This window comes from Channa argus, chromosome 4, assembly GCF_033026475.1.
Source record: "Channa argus isolate prfri chromosome 4, Channa argus male v1.0, whole genome shotgun sequence".
In the NCBI taxonomy this organism is placed as follows: Eukaryota; Metazoa; Chordata; class Actinopteri; order Anabantiformes; family Channidae; genus Channa; species Channa argus.
The window spans coordinates 26,311,188-26,323,458 of NC_090200.1; the positions used below are offsets into that span (position 1 = coordinate 26,311,188).

Genomic DNA, 12,271 nt, shown 5'->3' on the forward strand with positions numbered 1-12,271 from the left:
TTTAGTAGAATTCTGGTGAATGTTGATCTCTTATGTCTTCATTTCTTGTGTTCTGATGTGGAGTAACAGGCAAAACTGTAGCTATCAGCAGTCTCAACACAATCTCACTAAAATCATTTACTGTGAATTGCTGCATATAGGGGTATTTTTTTCTTTGGGCGAGCTGTTTCATGATCAAACTGCTTTGGCACAGCTTTACATTTTTATTTATTCACAGGAATTTTGTTCTGTGTTGTAATTTAAGCACTGTTGGCACGACAAGATTGAATTTGCACGTATGGGGAAAACAATTACAAAGGGGTGAATACTTTATAAAGACCCTGTAAGTTTTCAGCTTTTGCTATTACAGCATTGAATCATTGGTTATTTAATGTAACTTTTTTTGACACCGATCCACAGAAAGCAAAATTCTGGTCTCATCAGACAATAGAGCAACCTTAGTTTTCTTCAGTTTCTCTCTGACAAACTCTAGCAGATTTAATGATCTTTTTTCTTTTGCCATTTCTTAATCAAAAGTCGACTAGTGAAGAACCCAAGTGACAAAATTGGTTAACTGGTCTAGACCAAGTTAACTGGATCATGATTAAATATTGTTAGAAAAGATTTTTAAAACTTCCAACCAGAGTGAAGATTTGTATTGCTACTAAGAGATTATCCATCGCAAAACAGCCAAAACCATCGATTCATGCGTTACATTCTTCACATATTGTTAAATTGGCAAAGGGTTTTGCAAAGTAGTGATGGATGTCCGATTGAAATGGTGCAAAAATGAAGTAAAAAGCTATGACAAGAAAATGGTGCAGGTTAAAACCTATTAGATGGTGAATTACTGGTAATGGGTGAATAAAGGTGTAATTTAAAACTGCAGCTGGAGGCAAAATGGGCATCATTCAGTACTTAAAATAGAGGCACCTCAAGGAAGAACAGGAACGAGAACAAGAGTGTCACAGTAATGGATATATTTTTACAGTGCATTTTGCCATTATGTTACTTTAGTAAGGATGGAATGATGGAAAACAGGAAAGAAAAATTGATCTTTAAGTAACAAATATACATAATATGAAACCTGTTGGTATGTTATTTGTCGTGTGTATTTGCAGCTGGTCTTCCAGTGAAGACAGACATCACCCCTGGTCCATCTCGACTCTGTTCTGGAGCCAGACGGTCATTTTTCTGCAGGATGAAGTGCAACAGGCCCTCTGTCAAAGTAGAAGATAAAGACTTTCCCTCCACCTGCTCTAAGAAAAAAGGTACAGAGCTCTCTATTGTACATTAATACATTTCACCCACATCATCCTCCTATTAAAAATGCAAAGCTGTCTCCCACAGCAGTGCTTGAGGAAACAAATTTGTGCTTGTGTGAAAGTATCTCCCTCATCAGTTTTTATCTTGAAGTGGCAGTCAAGAGCTCTTTACTCCTCTGGTTTTTGTTTAGCTTTTGCTATCCTTCAGTTACCTTCTTATGAAAGGAAAAGCCCTGATTTCCTGGTGATTTTCTATTTTTGGAGACACATCCTTATTAGAAGAAGGAATCACACCTCAGTTAACACAAGAGAATCTCTATTACACAACCAAAGAAGTGGGCCCCTTTATGTGCATGTTTAAGAAAGAATTCAGGCCCCTTCAGTACACATGTTTTATACACTTTATTGTGTTGGTTTTTAAATGTACAAGTTGGGACATTGTTTTAAATGTAATGAAAAAGAAAATGCAATAATTTGAAAATCATTTGAAACAGATTCTGGACAGAAAATAGAAATTAACATATCAGATGTTGAAACTGAGACATTTGATTTAATGAAAAATATCTGCTCATTTTGAATTAAATGCCAGCAAGGAAATAATTATATATAAACAAAATCCAGAAACAACCAACACCTTCTTTGAACCTGAGCTCATTTAAAATAGTCTGTAGTCTGATGAGTCTTTTTTGGGAAATCATGTAAACCAAGTCCTTCATGCTAAAGAGCAGAGCTACCATCTCTTTTGTTATTGGCACACAAAAAAAGCTAGCATCTGTGATGCTGTGAGGCTCCATTAGTGCACATTGCATGGGTAACTTCAATTTGTAAAGGCTCTATTAATCCTGAACGGTGCAAGCTTTGAAGCAACATATGCTGTCACCCAGACGACATTGTTTTCAGTGAAGGTCTTGCTTATTTCAGCAACAGAATGTAAAACCCCATTCTGTGTGTATTAGAATAGCACTGCTTAGCAGTTATAAAAGTAGCCTGTTTGCACTACAGACCTGTCAACCACTGACACATTTAGAGCATTATGAACTTAAAAATATTTCAAAGCAATTGAATTTTTACCAGCAAAAATCAAGCAAGGAGGCGGCTGTCTTCAAAATTAAAGCAGCTGGTCTCCTCTGTCTATAGTGCTTTTTAAAAAAAGAAGCAATGCAACACATGACCCTGTCCCGTCTTTTTTTGAAATGCATTGCTGGCAATAATGGCAGATATTTTTCAAAAAATGTTTCAAATTTCTTGGTTTTCCAACATTTGATAGATTGTCTTTGTACTATTTACAATCAAAAATAGGTTTCAAATAATTACCAAAACACTGCATTTGCTTTTTATTGACATTTGTTTTATTTACAGTGTCCCAACTATGCTAGAAATAGGGTTTGTAATTTTGAAAAGCTATAGTGTGTATTTAGTCATGAGCTGTTTTCCTTCAGCTACGTGTTACTGATGGAGGGAACCGGGTTTCTATAGTTACAAGAACATTAACAGGCCATTCAAGCGCAGTCACGATTAGCAGTGTCATAATTCATGTTATTGTTAAGTTTTTCAGCGGTTAATTGAATATTTTATTCACGCAAACTTTATTCTGTCTCTGACATTGTGCTTTGTGTTTCACAAAGGGAAATTTCAATCATGTTCAAAACTGGCTGAACTCCTGTGCATTGTGATACAGAAACTTTTTGATGTTTATCTTTTACCCAATCTCTTGTTCACATACATTTTTTTTTAGACATAAACCAAAACAAAGCATGCTTAGATTAATTATACATCGACCAATGCCAACATTTTAATCTGTTCAATTCAATTCAACTTTATTTATATAGCACCAATTCACAACAAAGTCATCGCAGGGCACTTTACAGAATAAAGTCAAGATTAAAAGAGAAAAGGGGCTGTTGAGGTTCTAAAAAGTCAACAGGCCAAGTTTGATTTTCTGTTACTCTTCTGTCCTACACATGACTATAATACACTCTTTAGCAACTTCATTAGATAATCTTGTGTAACTTTTATGAAATCTAGAACTGCAGCTCTGCCATGAATTCTACTTTTACAAAGTTTTAATTTAAGTTAAAACTTTCAATAGTGATTATTCTACTGGGGCGGCTGTAGCTCAGTTGGTAAGGGCCGTTGTCCACAGACCACAAGGTGAGGGGTTCAATCCCTGGCTATATGTCGAAGTGTCTCTGGGCAAGACACTGAACCCCTAACAGCCCATTCCCCTCCCCAGCTGTGCAGTGCTGGTCCAAGCCCGGTAGAAATTGGAGAAGTTGTGTCAGGAAGGGCATCCGGCATAAAAACTGTGCCAAATCAACATGCGGACAATGATCCGCTGTGGCGACCCTGAACTCACAGGATAAGCTGAAAGGACAAAAAAAAAAGTTGCAGATCTCCTCCAGATAAGACTTTTTAAACAGCAACACACACACACACACAGACGCATATAAAATATATATCTGAAATGTATAATATTGCTTTTTGTGTGACATAATATATTTAATCCTGTTAGCTTCAGTCCAGTGAGCTGTAAGAATCTCCCATCATGCCCACAGCATGGTGTCACGGCTTGGTAGTCTAGTTATACCATTTACCACTCTCCTGTCCCCTCTGCAGCGGACCGCAAGAGCTTCTGCACCATCCACAGCACAGGCTACCTGAAGAGCTGGCCGCCCACCAAGATGGGACTCGACGAAGACAACGAACCTGACAACGAGGGCTGCAACCTGAGTTGCCTGGTGGCCATCGGCCGCCTGCACCCCCACATCGTCCCCCAGCCCAGCCTGGCAGATATCAGGGTTAAGCCCACGGAGTATGTCTCGCGGCATGCCATCGATGGTAAATTCGTCTTTGTCGACCAAAGGTGAGACACAGTGTTGGAGAGGGTGTAAGCACCAAAGCCTTAATATGCCCCTAACTGTTACAGTTGTAGTAGGTTGTGGTGAAGTTGATTTGAAAAATCTGTAAATAATCTTTAGTTTAGCTCATATTGTCAGGGTTTGGTAAAGGTTGTTGAGTTTAAATTCTGGGTACTGTCAGATGTTCCCTTTTATATGAATGGAGAAAAAAAAAACAGTTTTTGCATTAGCTCAGGATGTTTTGATTTTCTTTGCTGTTGTTGACAGTTGTAATGAGCCACAAACCAGCAACAGCAACTAAATATAACTTGTGTGTGTGTTTGTTTCTCCAGAGCCACAGCCATCCTAGCCTACCTGCCCCAGGAGCTGCTGGGAACCTCCTTCTATGAGTATTTCCACCAGGATGACATCGGCCACCTGGCGGAGTGCCACCGACAAGGTATCTGCCAAGAGACGCGTGCAAGTCATATTTTCTCGGTGTGCGTATGTTTTTGTGCTGAATTTAACTGTTGTGTTCACAGTGCTGCAGATGAGAGAGAAGATAAACACCAACTGTTACAAATTTAAGATCAAAGACGGTTCCTTCATTACGCTGAGAAGCCGGTGGTTCAGCTTCATGAACCCCTGGACCAAGGAAGTGGAGTACATCGTCTCCACCAACACTGTTGTGTCGTAAGTAACAGCGGACACACTTAAGCAATTTTGTGTTAGGATTAATTTAAGTCTACACTTCAACATGTTTTGTTTTCTCACCAGGTGTCCAATGATGGAAGGATCAGAATACCCTCAATGTGCAACTTCACCTCAGAGTATGGACAGCGTTCTCACCTCAGAGGGTAAAAAACTACTCAAACCATTTTTTGTTTGACTTTGGTTGCGGGGGAAGGGGGGGAAGCCAACATGCCAACAATGAACTGTCAGTCAAACTCGTCTTTTCCTGGTTGCTGTTTAAATGCTAGGCGGCGGAAGGCGGGCGCTGCAGACGGTGCCCGGCATCCCCGGTGGCACGAGAGCGGGAGCCGGCAAGATCGGACGCATGATTGCAGAGGAAGTTATGGAGATCCAGAGGTGAGGGGATAAAATTGTATACTTCAGTCTTCAAATCAGTCAGGAAGCTGAAGACATTATTTAGTCTTGTGACAGAAATCTTTTATCTAGAATATAATCATTTTGTAAATGAGATTTCAGAAAGTGAGGCGTACCATAAGCCTTTACATTGTAATTTAGGATGGTGGATTCACACTGCAGCCATTCAGAATCCACAACGGCGACTCGTATGCTCCGCTGACAGATGTAATGTGCACTTATTGTCATTACGATCCCGAAAAGTTGGAGCTGATAACTCTGACTTAATGCATGTGTCTGCATTCAGCCAGTGGATCAGATCTGTAAAATGGGAATGTGAAGTCTATTTCAGAAGCACTGCATCCATCCCTGTTTCCCTATTAGGATTCGGGGTTCCTCCCCCTCCAGCTGTGGCTCCAGTCCTTTGAACATCACCAGCACTCCTCCACCTGACACCTGCTCCCCCGGGGGCAAGAAGGTAACTCACACAAACACACACATGGTTTCCTTCACCAGGTTACAGTGTTGACCAGAACAAAAACAAAGTGTCTGTTTTTCATAACACAGATGAGGCTAAAACAAATTTTTAAAAACAAGAATTATGACCAAATATTTAATATTTTTCATCTGCGAATAAAATCTAAATGATGTGAAAGACAGACGAATCTTGTTCAGCAACCTGCCGCATCTGTGCAATTACAAACTATAGCTCCTCATCAGAAAAAAGTTGATTTAGCCTCTCGATTTGATGCATGACCATTAAAAAGAGTTTTACATTCAATAACTGTGTGTGTCTTTCACCTGATGGTATCACTTCTTAGAAGAAACTGATTCATTAGCTAAATTCATCTACAATCTCCTAATAATTGGTTTGCCTCAGCAGTTTTCTGCCCTAATTCTTTGTAACTTTGCTTTCAGAAATATTCTTTTAGAACCGAATAACAACTCTCTCACAATATTTAGTAGTAAGCCACAAACCCGTTTTTTGGTTTTGTTTTTTTTTACTTTAGCCATTTAATGTAATGTCAGTAATACATCATTTAAGTAAAATTATTGGCTTCCTTTATTACTTTCTAAAACCCACATGGTGATAAGTAGTAGTGAGGAGAATGTAGGATGAGCTGTTTTTGGCACTGACGTGTCTTTTCCATAAGCCTAATTGTTCGTTCTCCAAATACATAGATAATTGAAAACAAGGAAAAGATGGAAATGTTTTCAGCTCCGGGTTGAAACTGATCCATGTCCACAGTAAACTGATATGTGTAAACAATGTGTTTGTGTGTGTGTGTCACCTCTATAGATTCAGAATGGAGGGACACCTGAGCTGCCGAGCACAGGCATCATTCCCGGACCTGATTCTGTGGGCTACCCCTACTCCAACCAGTCCATCATGAGTGAGTCTAAATACATCCTGTTACTCAATTATTTCGTATATTTTTCCCAACGTTGTTTCGTCAATGACTTGTCCTCTATCCAGGTGACAACTCCCACCTGAGCATAGACATTATGGATGAGCCTGGTTCCAGCAGTCCCAGCAATGATGAGGCAGCCATGGCCGTCATAATGTCGTTGCTGGAGGCAGACGCCGGCCTGGGGGGGCCCGTCGACTTTAGTGACCTGCCATGGCCTTTGTGAGGAAGCTTTAAGGGAAGAAGCAGGAAGAAAGAGACCTCCCTCTCAGTGCCAGAGCCACTGATGGAAACAGTTTGGTCAGGATGAATTCTGGCTGCCGTGTTTCCTTCTCCCCTGTGCACACAACTACGCAGAAAAAAATGTTCATCTTAACAAAGAAATTTTGCTCTAATATTTTTCCCGAAACAAAAAGGAGACTTCTCTCTGAACATTGAACGCCCTCATTGCTGTTCAGGTTTCACTCCTCCTTTTTGATCATTCCCTGTAGGTGGACCTGAATCTCATTGAACCAAAAAAGGTTTTATGTGTAAAAATGCTCCAAATATGGTGCTAAGATGATCATTCTTTTTACTGTTAGTTGTCTGTAGAATAAGCCGTTCACTAACATTGCCATGCTGAGAGATCTTTACTCTATAAACAGTCCAACAAATGGAATCATAAGTTACAGGTCCGCGGTGCTAACGTCTCCACTGAAGGACTGATCTCAGTCTGCTAGTGGCTCTGGGCCCTGTCATCGCCAACCACAAACCAACACAGGACTCCTGAGATGTTAGTTCTGATTGAGGTGTGTTGGAGTGGTACTGGGGTAGAGGAGCGCTTGACTTCTGCCTCCTGCCACAGCCCCCTCAGCGTCTCTAATTGTACATTCTCCTTGTGAGATGTTGAGGTTGTACAAATGTGGCTGTGGTGCACTCCTCCTGGAAATGGCCAGCTGATGTCCAACACGAGGAAAGAGCGCACAGCAGTTTTCTCCTCTAAAGATCGGCTTGGAGTTGTATCTCGTGTATTTCAGTTCATTTATACAATGGCAAACTCCAAATTGAAAAAAGCCACCAAGCTGCTGTTCCCTTAACTAACATGAATGTTAACTTTTTCTCCAAGCAAATCTAAAGGTCAGGTTCACTAAATTCAAATTTTATCAAGTGGAGCAGATTCTGTATTTTCCTTTAGTTTAAAACACTGTTTTAAACAACCTTCATTATTTGAGATTGTAGTTAAAAGGGCGACTTCACAATAGTGAAGGAACTTCAATGCTCTTTCTGTGCTGATTAAGCATGTCAGTCCTGACCGACTGCTGTCTGATAATTCACTTTAGTATTCAAAGAGTCAGACGGTTTCTGACAAAAATGAGGAGATAAAACTCAGTTTTTCAACCATTAAAACCTTTCACTGTGGTTGTTTCATTCCAATGAAAAAAGATGAGTGATGACCAGTTCAGGTCATTTCCCCATTTTATTTTTTTGGTCAAACTAAACAGAAAGATTTTAAATCACTGAAAGTTTTCTGTGTTGATGGATGGGACTCAGCAGGAAAAGAGTGACTAGTCATTAGTCACTCTTTTACAGCAAAATGATCAGACTTTAATGGAGAATTTGAGGTTAACTGAATGTAGTGGGAGCAGCAACTCGGTGTGCTTTTATGGCTGGAATTGCACACAACGGTTTCCCACTCCAGACATTACCCCGTCTCGGAACAGAGGAACTCAGCTACAAACCAAGACAATTCAAGTGCTCCTCCATGAGGAAATGTTCTTCACTGCCACTTTACTGAGGTCTGCTCCTCACACTCTTTCTATAGCTGGCAGGCTAATTAGTATCAGCCCACTAACATAAAAACCTGGTGGTCTGGGTCACAGGGTCTCCACCTGCTTATCTTCCCACCTATATATGATCCCAACATGAAGCACTTAAGATGCAGTTCGACTGTCAGCTATTTCCTCAACAGGAGAACTGACTGGATCAGTTTTCTGATCCACCACACCCCCATAGATAGCATTTCTTGCCTTTGAGATATAAATATTTAAAAACTGTCCTAACATGTTTGTCATCAGAATGTGGGCTTGAATTTAGCCCTGGAAAAAGAAGATAGGAACAGGCCCCCTGTAACTGGTATGACTAAGGTTGGGAGAAATCAAATACCTCTGAGTTGAATTCTTCTGGAAAAACGACAGATTTATGACAGATTTACAGTATGTGGATTTTCTTTTTTTTAAATCCCACAGTTAGTCTTGAATTTGGTCTGTTTAGCACTTATTACACAGATGTACTGTGGCTACAATTAACTGTTAATGCAAACTACCTTTTTAGCAGAGGGCTATAATATAGATGAGGGGTGAGAATAGAAACAGATAAACACCTAGAGATGGAGGCGACAGTAATCCAGCAGAGTAGGACTTCGTCACAGGGACAGAGCTAATCAATATTTTCTAATCGCGCCTTGTGACTATTCACAGGGTTAGGAGAGACAGCCAGGAGCGTCCGGTTGGAATTTTCATTTCTGTATCTGTTTTCCCTCCTTGATGATGAATATCCACAGAACAACCTCTTCGCCTCGCCAGCGCCCTGTTTAAAGTTTTTATGTTGTCAGTTTGATTAGAGGTGGACATAGAGTCCCACTGCCTGCCTGTATGGACAGAAAATAGATGTGTAATAGTGCTGCAGTACTCCCCATGTGCATTGAATTCATTTGCTTATCTAATTCAACAATGGCCAAATGGTTTAGAGACATTTAGTATTTTAAGAAATGTACAGATATTTTTTTATATAATATTAAATGGTTATGTGCAAATGTTAGAACCCCCTTATTTTGAAATGGCAAAAAGACATAATATTTAAGGGGCCCTGCCCAGCCACCAAGGGCCACTTGGGCCCAGATCCAGCATTAAAAATCCTGCCAAATCAATGTGCGGGACACGTTCCACTGTGGCGACCCCTGAAGGGACAAGCCGAAAGCCGCTCATCTTTTGATCAACGTGATATTTCATGCACAGTTGGCTAATATAAATGTTTCTTTCTCAGAAATAAGAGTTTTTAGTCATTTTTAAAAAAAAATTAAACTAGGGGGATGCAAACTTAACTCTAAAAGGTGAAAATATCTTTTTCATTTCTTCCCCCACTCCCTCATCTAAAATCTTTTCCTTGAGCTTCTGATAGACTCAACACACCTGACCCAGGTAATAGGCAGCTGGTGGGTCAGAGATCTTTGGAAAACCAATGTGTTAAAGGAAACCATAGCAAGTGTGTCTTAAACAACATTTAGATGCTTATATAAAAACAAACCGTTAATTGCCAGAACTATTTCTCCCTTTCATACAGGTCATTGAGAAATCCTTGTTTCCCCTCTCCCCCCCAAAAAATACAAATAATAAAATCTTTGTTACTTTCTATGTTGAGTTGTAAGGGAAGGAAACAGAAGGGTTTTAACAAAAAACTTCAAATTAAGAACATATCCACTTAATTAACAGAAACTGCTTATATTTAAAGGGCTTTTATAAGAGATCTCTTTATGGCCTGTTGGAACAGGAGGGATGAATACAATAAAAGCGACCTGTTCTTTATAGGCACCTCACTGTCGTTATCAAACAAAGTAAAAAGAAAAATTCTGAAATGGTCCTTTACAGTCACAAATGCTTTAATGCTTTAATGCTTATGTAGTTTTCTAAAAGCACTGCTCAGTGACTCAAATTTTAAAACTATGTGAGGCACAAACTAGGACGTCGTAAAATAAAAAATTTTCTTTCCATGTAGGCAGAAAATTTTAATCTGTTGCTGAACATTTGGCATCCCTTTCAAATGAGTCTGAGGCAGGATGCAAAATGGTGCCAATAAGAGCAATAACAGTCCCTGTGATACTTCTTAAACATGTGTTAACTGGGTCACACAAGGACTGTTAACATTTAATACCAGTCGAGTTTAGGCTCTGTCCCCCTTTTTGTCCACCAATCAGGACACAGCTGGCGAGGTCCCCTCTTTATCTATTCTAGTGGTTTTTCTGTTTCAATGTTTTTACGCTACACACTACAATAAAGTGTTCCCTTTGTTGATATACCCCCTCTCCACCTGACAATAATGTATCAAATCTTTAAATATTATCATGTAAGAGTATACTTTATGCAAATATATATGAGTATGATGAGTGTATTGTATGTATCAGCAGTGAAATATTTTTAAAATAAAATTATTTGTTTCTGTCAGTGTGGAGGTTGTGCTTTAAAAAAACAGTATTCTCTTCAGTGGGTGAAAGTTTTCTCATGGCCGGTTTACACCTGATCTGTTCTTTCTGCCAATCACTGCAGCCTGCTGGTATTTTTATATGTTGTTGCCATCCTGCAGCTGGAAGCTCTGCTGCAGACTGAAGACTGCTGTTCTTTATTAACCACATGGCTGAATGGAGGTCAATGAATAATAGATTTGCCACTACAATTTGTATGTGTGTGTGTGTGTGTGTATACCAAAGAGCTTTAGTTCTTAGAAGATGAAAATATAATCTTTAAAAAGTATGTTTTTTTTTTTTGTTTGTTTGTTTAATGAAGTATAAGTTAACATTCACAGTGTCAAACCTTGTGCCGTATGATGTTTTTCGTCATTTAAAACATGAGCTTATACTTTGGGAATTATGCATGAAATAGTTATAGTCCCAGCAGAAGCAGAACATGTATATTTAATCTCCCTTCCTGAGTCCAGCTGTAGCTCAGCAAACTTTCAGAGACAATCTCAAGATAGTTAAAAATAAAGGCCTTTGTTCAGGTTCTGCATCTAAATGAGACTTTGCAGTACAGAAGCTGTTCTCAGCAGTGTTACTTATTTCCCTTATGTTAAAACTGTATTTGGAAGCCAACTATTAAGATCGATTCCACATTAATTTCAAAGCCCAGGACTAACTGAGCTCATCAGTGGAACAAACTCCTCGTTAATTCTGCATCACAGCCTTAACCTGTCTGAAGACCTATATCACTTGCCACACATCCTAACACTGACACCTGCTTTACAATTGTATGAAGAGTAGTACCAGTGGAGAAAATGTTGGGTTTCCTTTACGCAAATAACAGGATCGAATTACTTGTACCTATAAGTCTGTGTTCTACGATTTGATTCAACTTGTGTGTCTGCACACTAATCATCAGTAAAGCACAAGTACAACACTCTCCACAATGACGTGTTATTGTTCTGACAAGTTTCCTTCTTTTCCTAAAAGCGCCACATGCTGCAAATGTTTTCTCTATGTGCAGCATTTAGAAATCAGATACAATTACATCAATTGCAGTTGTCTGCAGCAGACAGGTTGCCATTATGCTAATGAAGTAGTTTGTGTTAATTTACAGCATTTTTTATATTTGGTGGTTTTCTGTGTTTGCAGTAATGTTTATAAATTCTGTACCTGCCTTACTTTCTCTATTTACTTGTGTTTTGGCTGTTTCTAACATGTTTTTCCTAAGTTGTAGCAGCACTGTACACATGTACATATTATTTATATACCCTAAAATGGAAAGACTATGCAAAATTGATAAAAACCCAATTTTATAGATTGCCTTTTAAAATAAACAGGCAAAATGTACATTTTAACCAACTGGTGACATGGAAATAACTATTGTCCAAATATTTAATTTTTAAAAAATGTCTCAGATTCAGATTCAAAATTATTAGCACATCTGATTCTACACATCAGATGTGCTAATAATTTTTTGCCTCCTTC

General features: G+C 39.2%; 1 protein-coding gene across 4 annotated transcripts in view; it reads left to right on the top strand.

The window, feature by feature from the left end:
* bmal1a (basic helix-loop-helix ARNT like 1a) overlaps nucleotides 1–11,723 on the top strand; it is a 30,163-nt gene extending 18,440 nt beyond the window's left edge. For all 4 annotated transcript variants that reach the window (XM_067500264.1, XM_067500265.1, XM_067500267.1 and 1 more), the window contains 9 exons: nucleotides 1,101–1,250; nucleotides 3,861–4,107; nucleotides 4,435–4,541; nucleotides 4,624–4,774; nucleotides 4,859–4,938; nucleotides 5,062–5,170; nucleotides 5,552–5,645; nucleotides 6,468–6,561; nucleotides 6,645–11,723. In XM_067500264.1, coding sequence (XP_067356365.1) covers nucleotides 1,101–1,250; nucleotides 3,861–4,107; nucleotides 4,435–4,541; nucleotides 4,624–4,774; nucleotides 4,859–4,938; nucleotides 5,062–5,170; nucleotides 5,552–5,645; nucleotides 6,468–6,561; nucleotides 6,645–6,802 — 1,190 coding nt within the window. In that variant the 3' untranslated portion in view covers nucleotides 6,803–11,723. The remainder of the gene's footprint in view (nucleotides 1–1,100; nucleotides 1,251–3,860; nucleotides 4,108–4,434; nucleotides 4,542–4,623; nucleotides 4,775–4,858; nucleotides 4,939–5,061; nucleotides 5,171–5,551; nucleotides 5,646–6,467; nucleotides 6,562–6,644) is intronic.
* The last annotated feature ends 548 nt before the right edge of the window (nucleotides 11,724–12,271 follow it).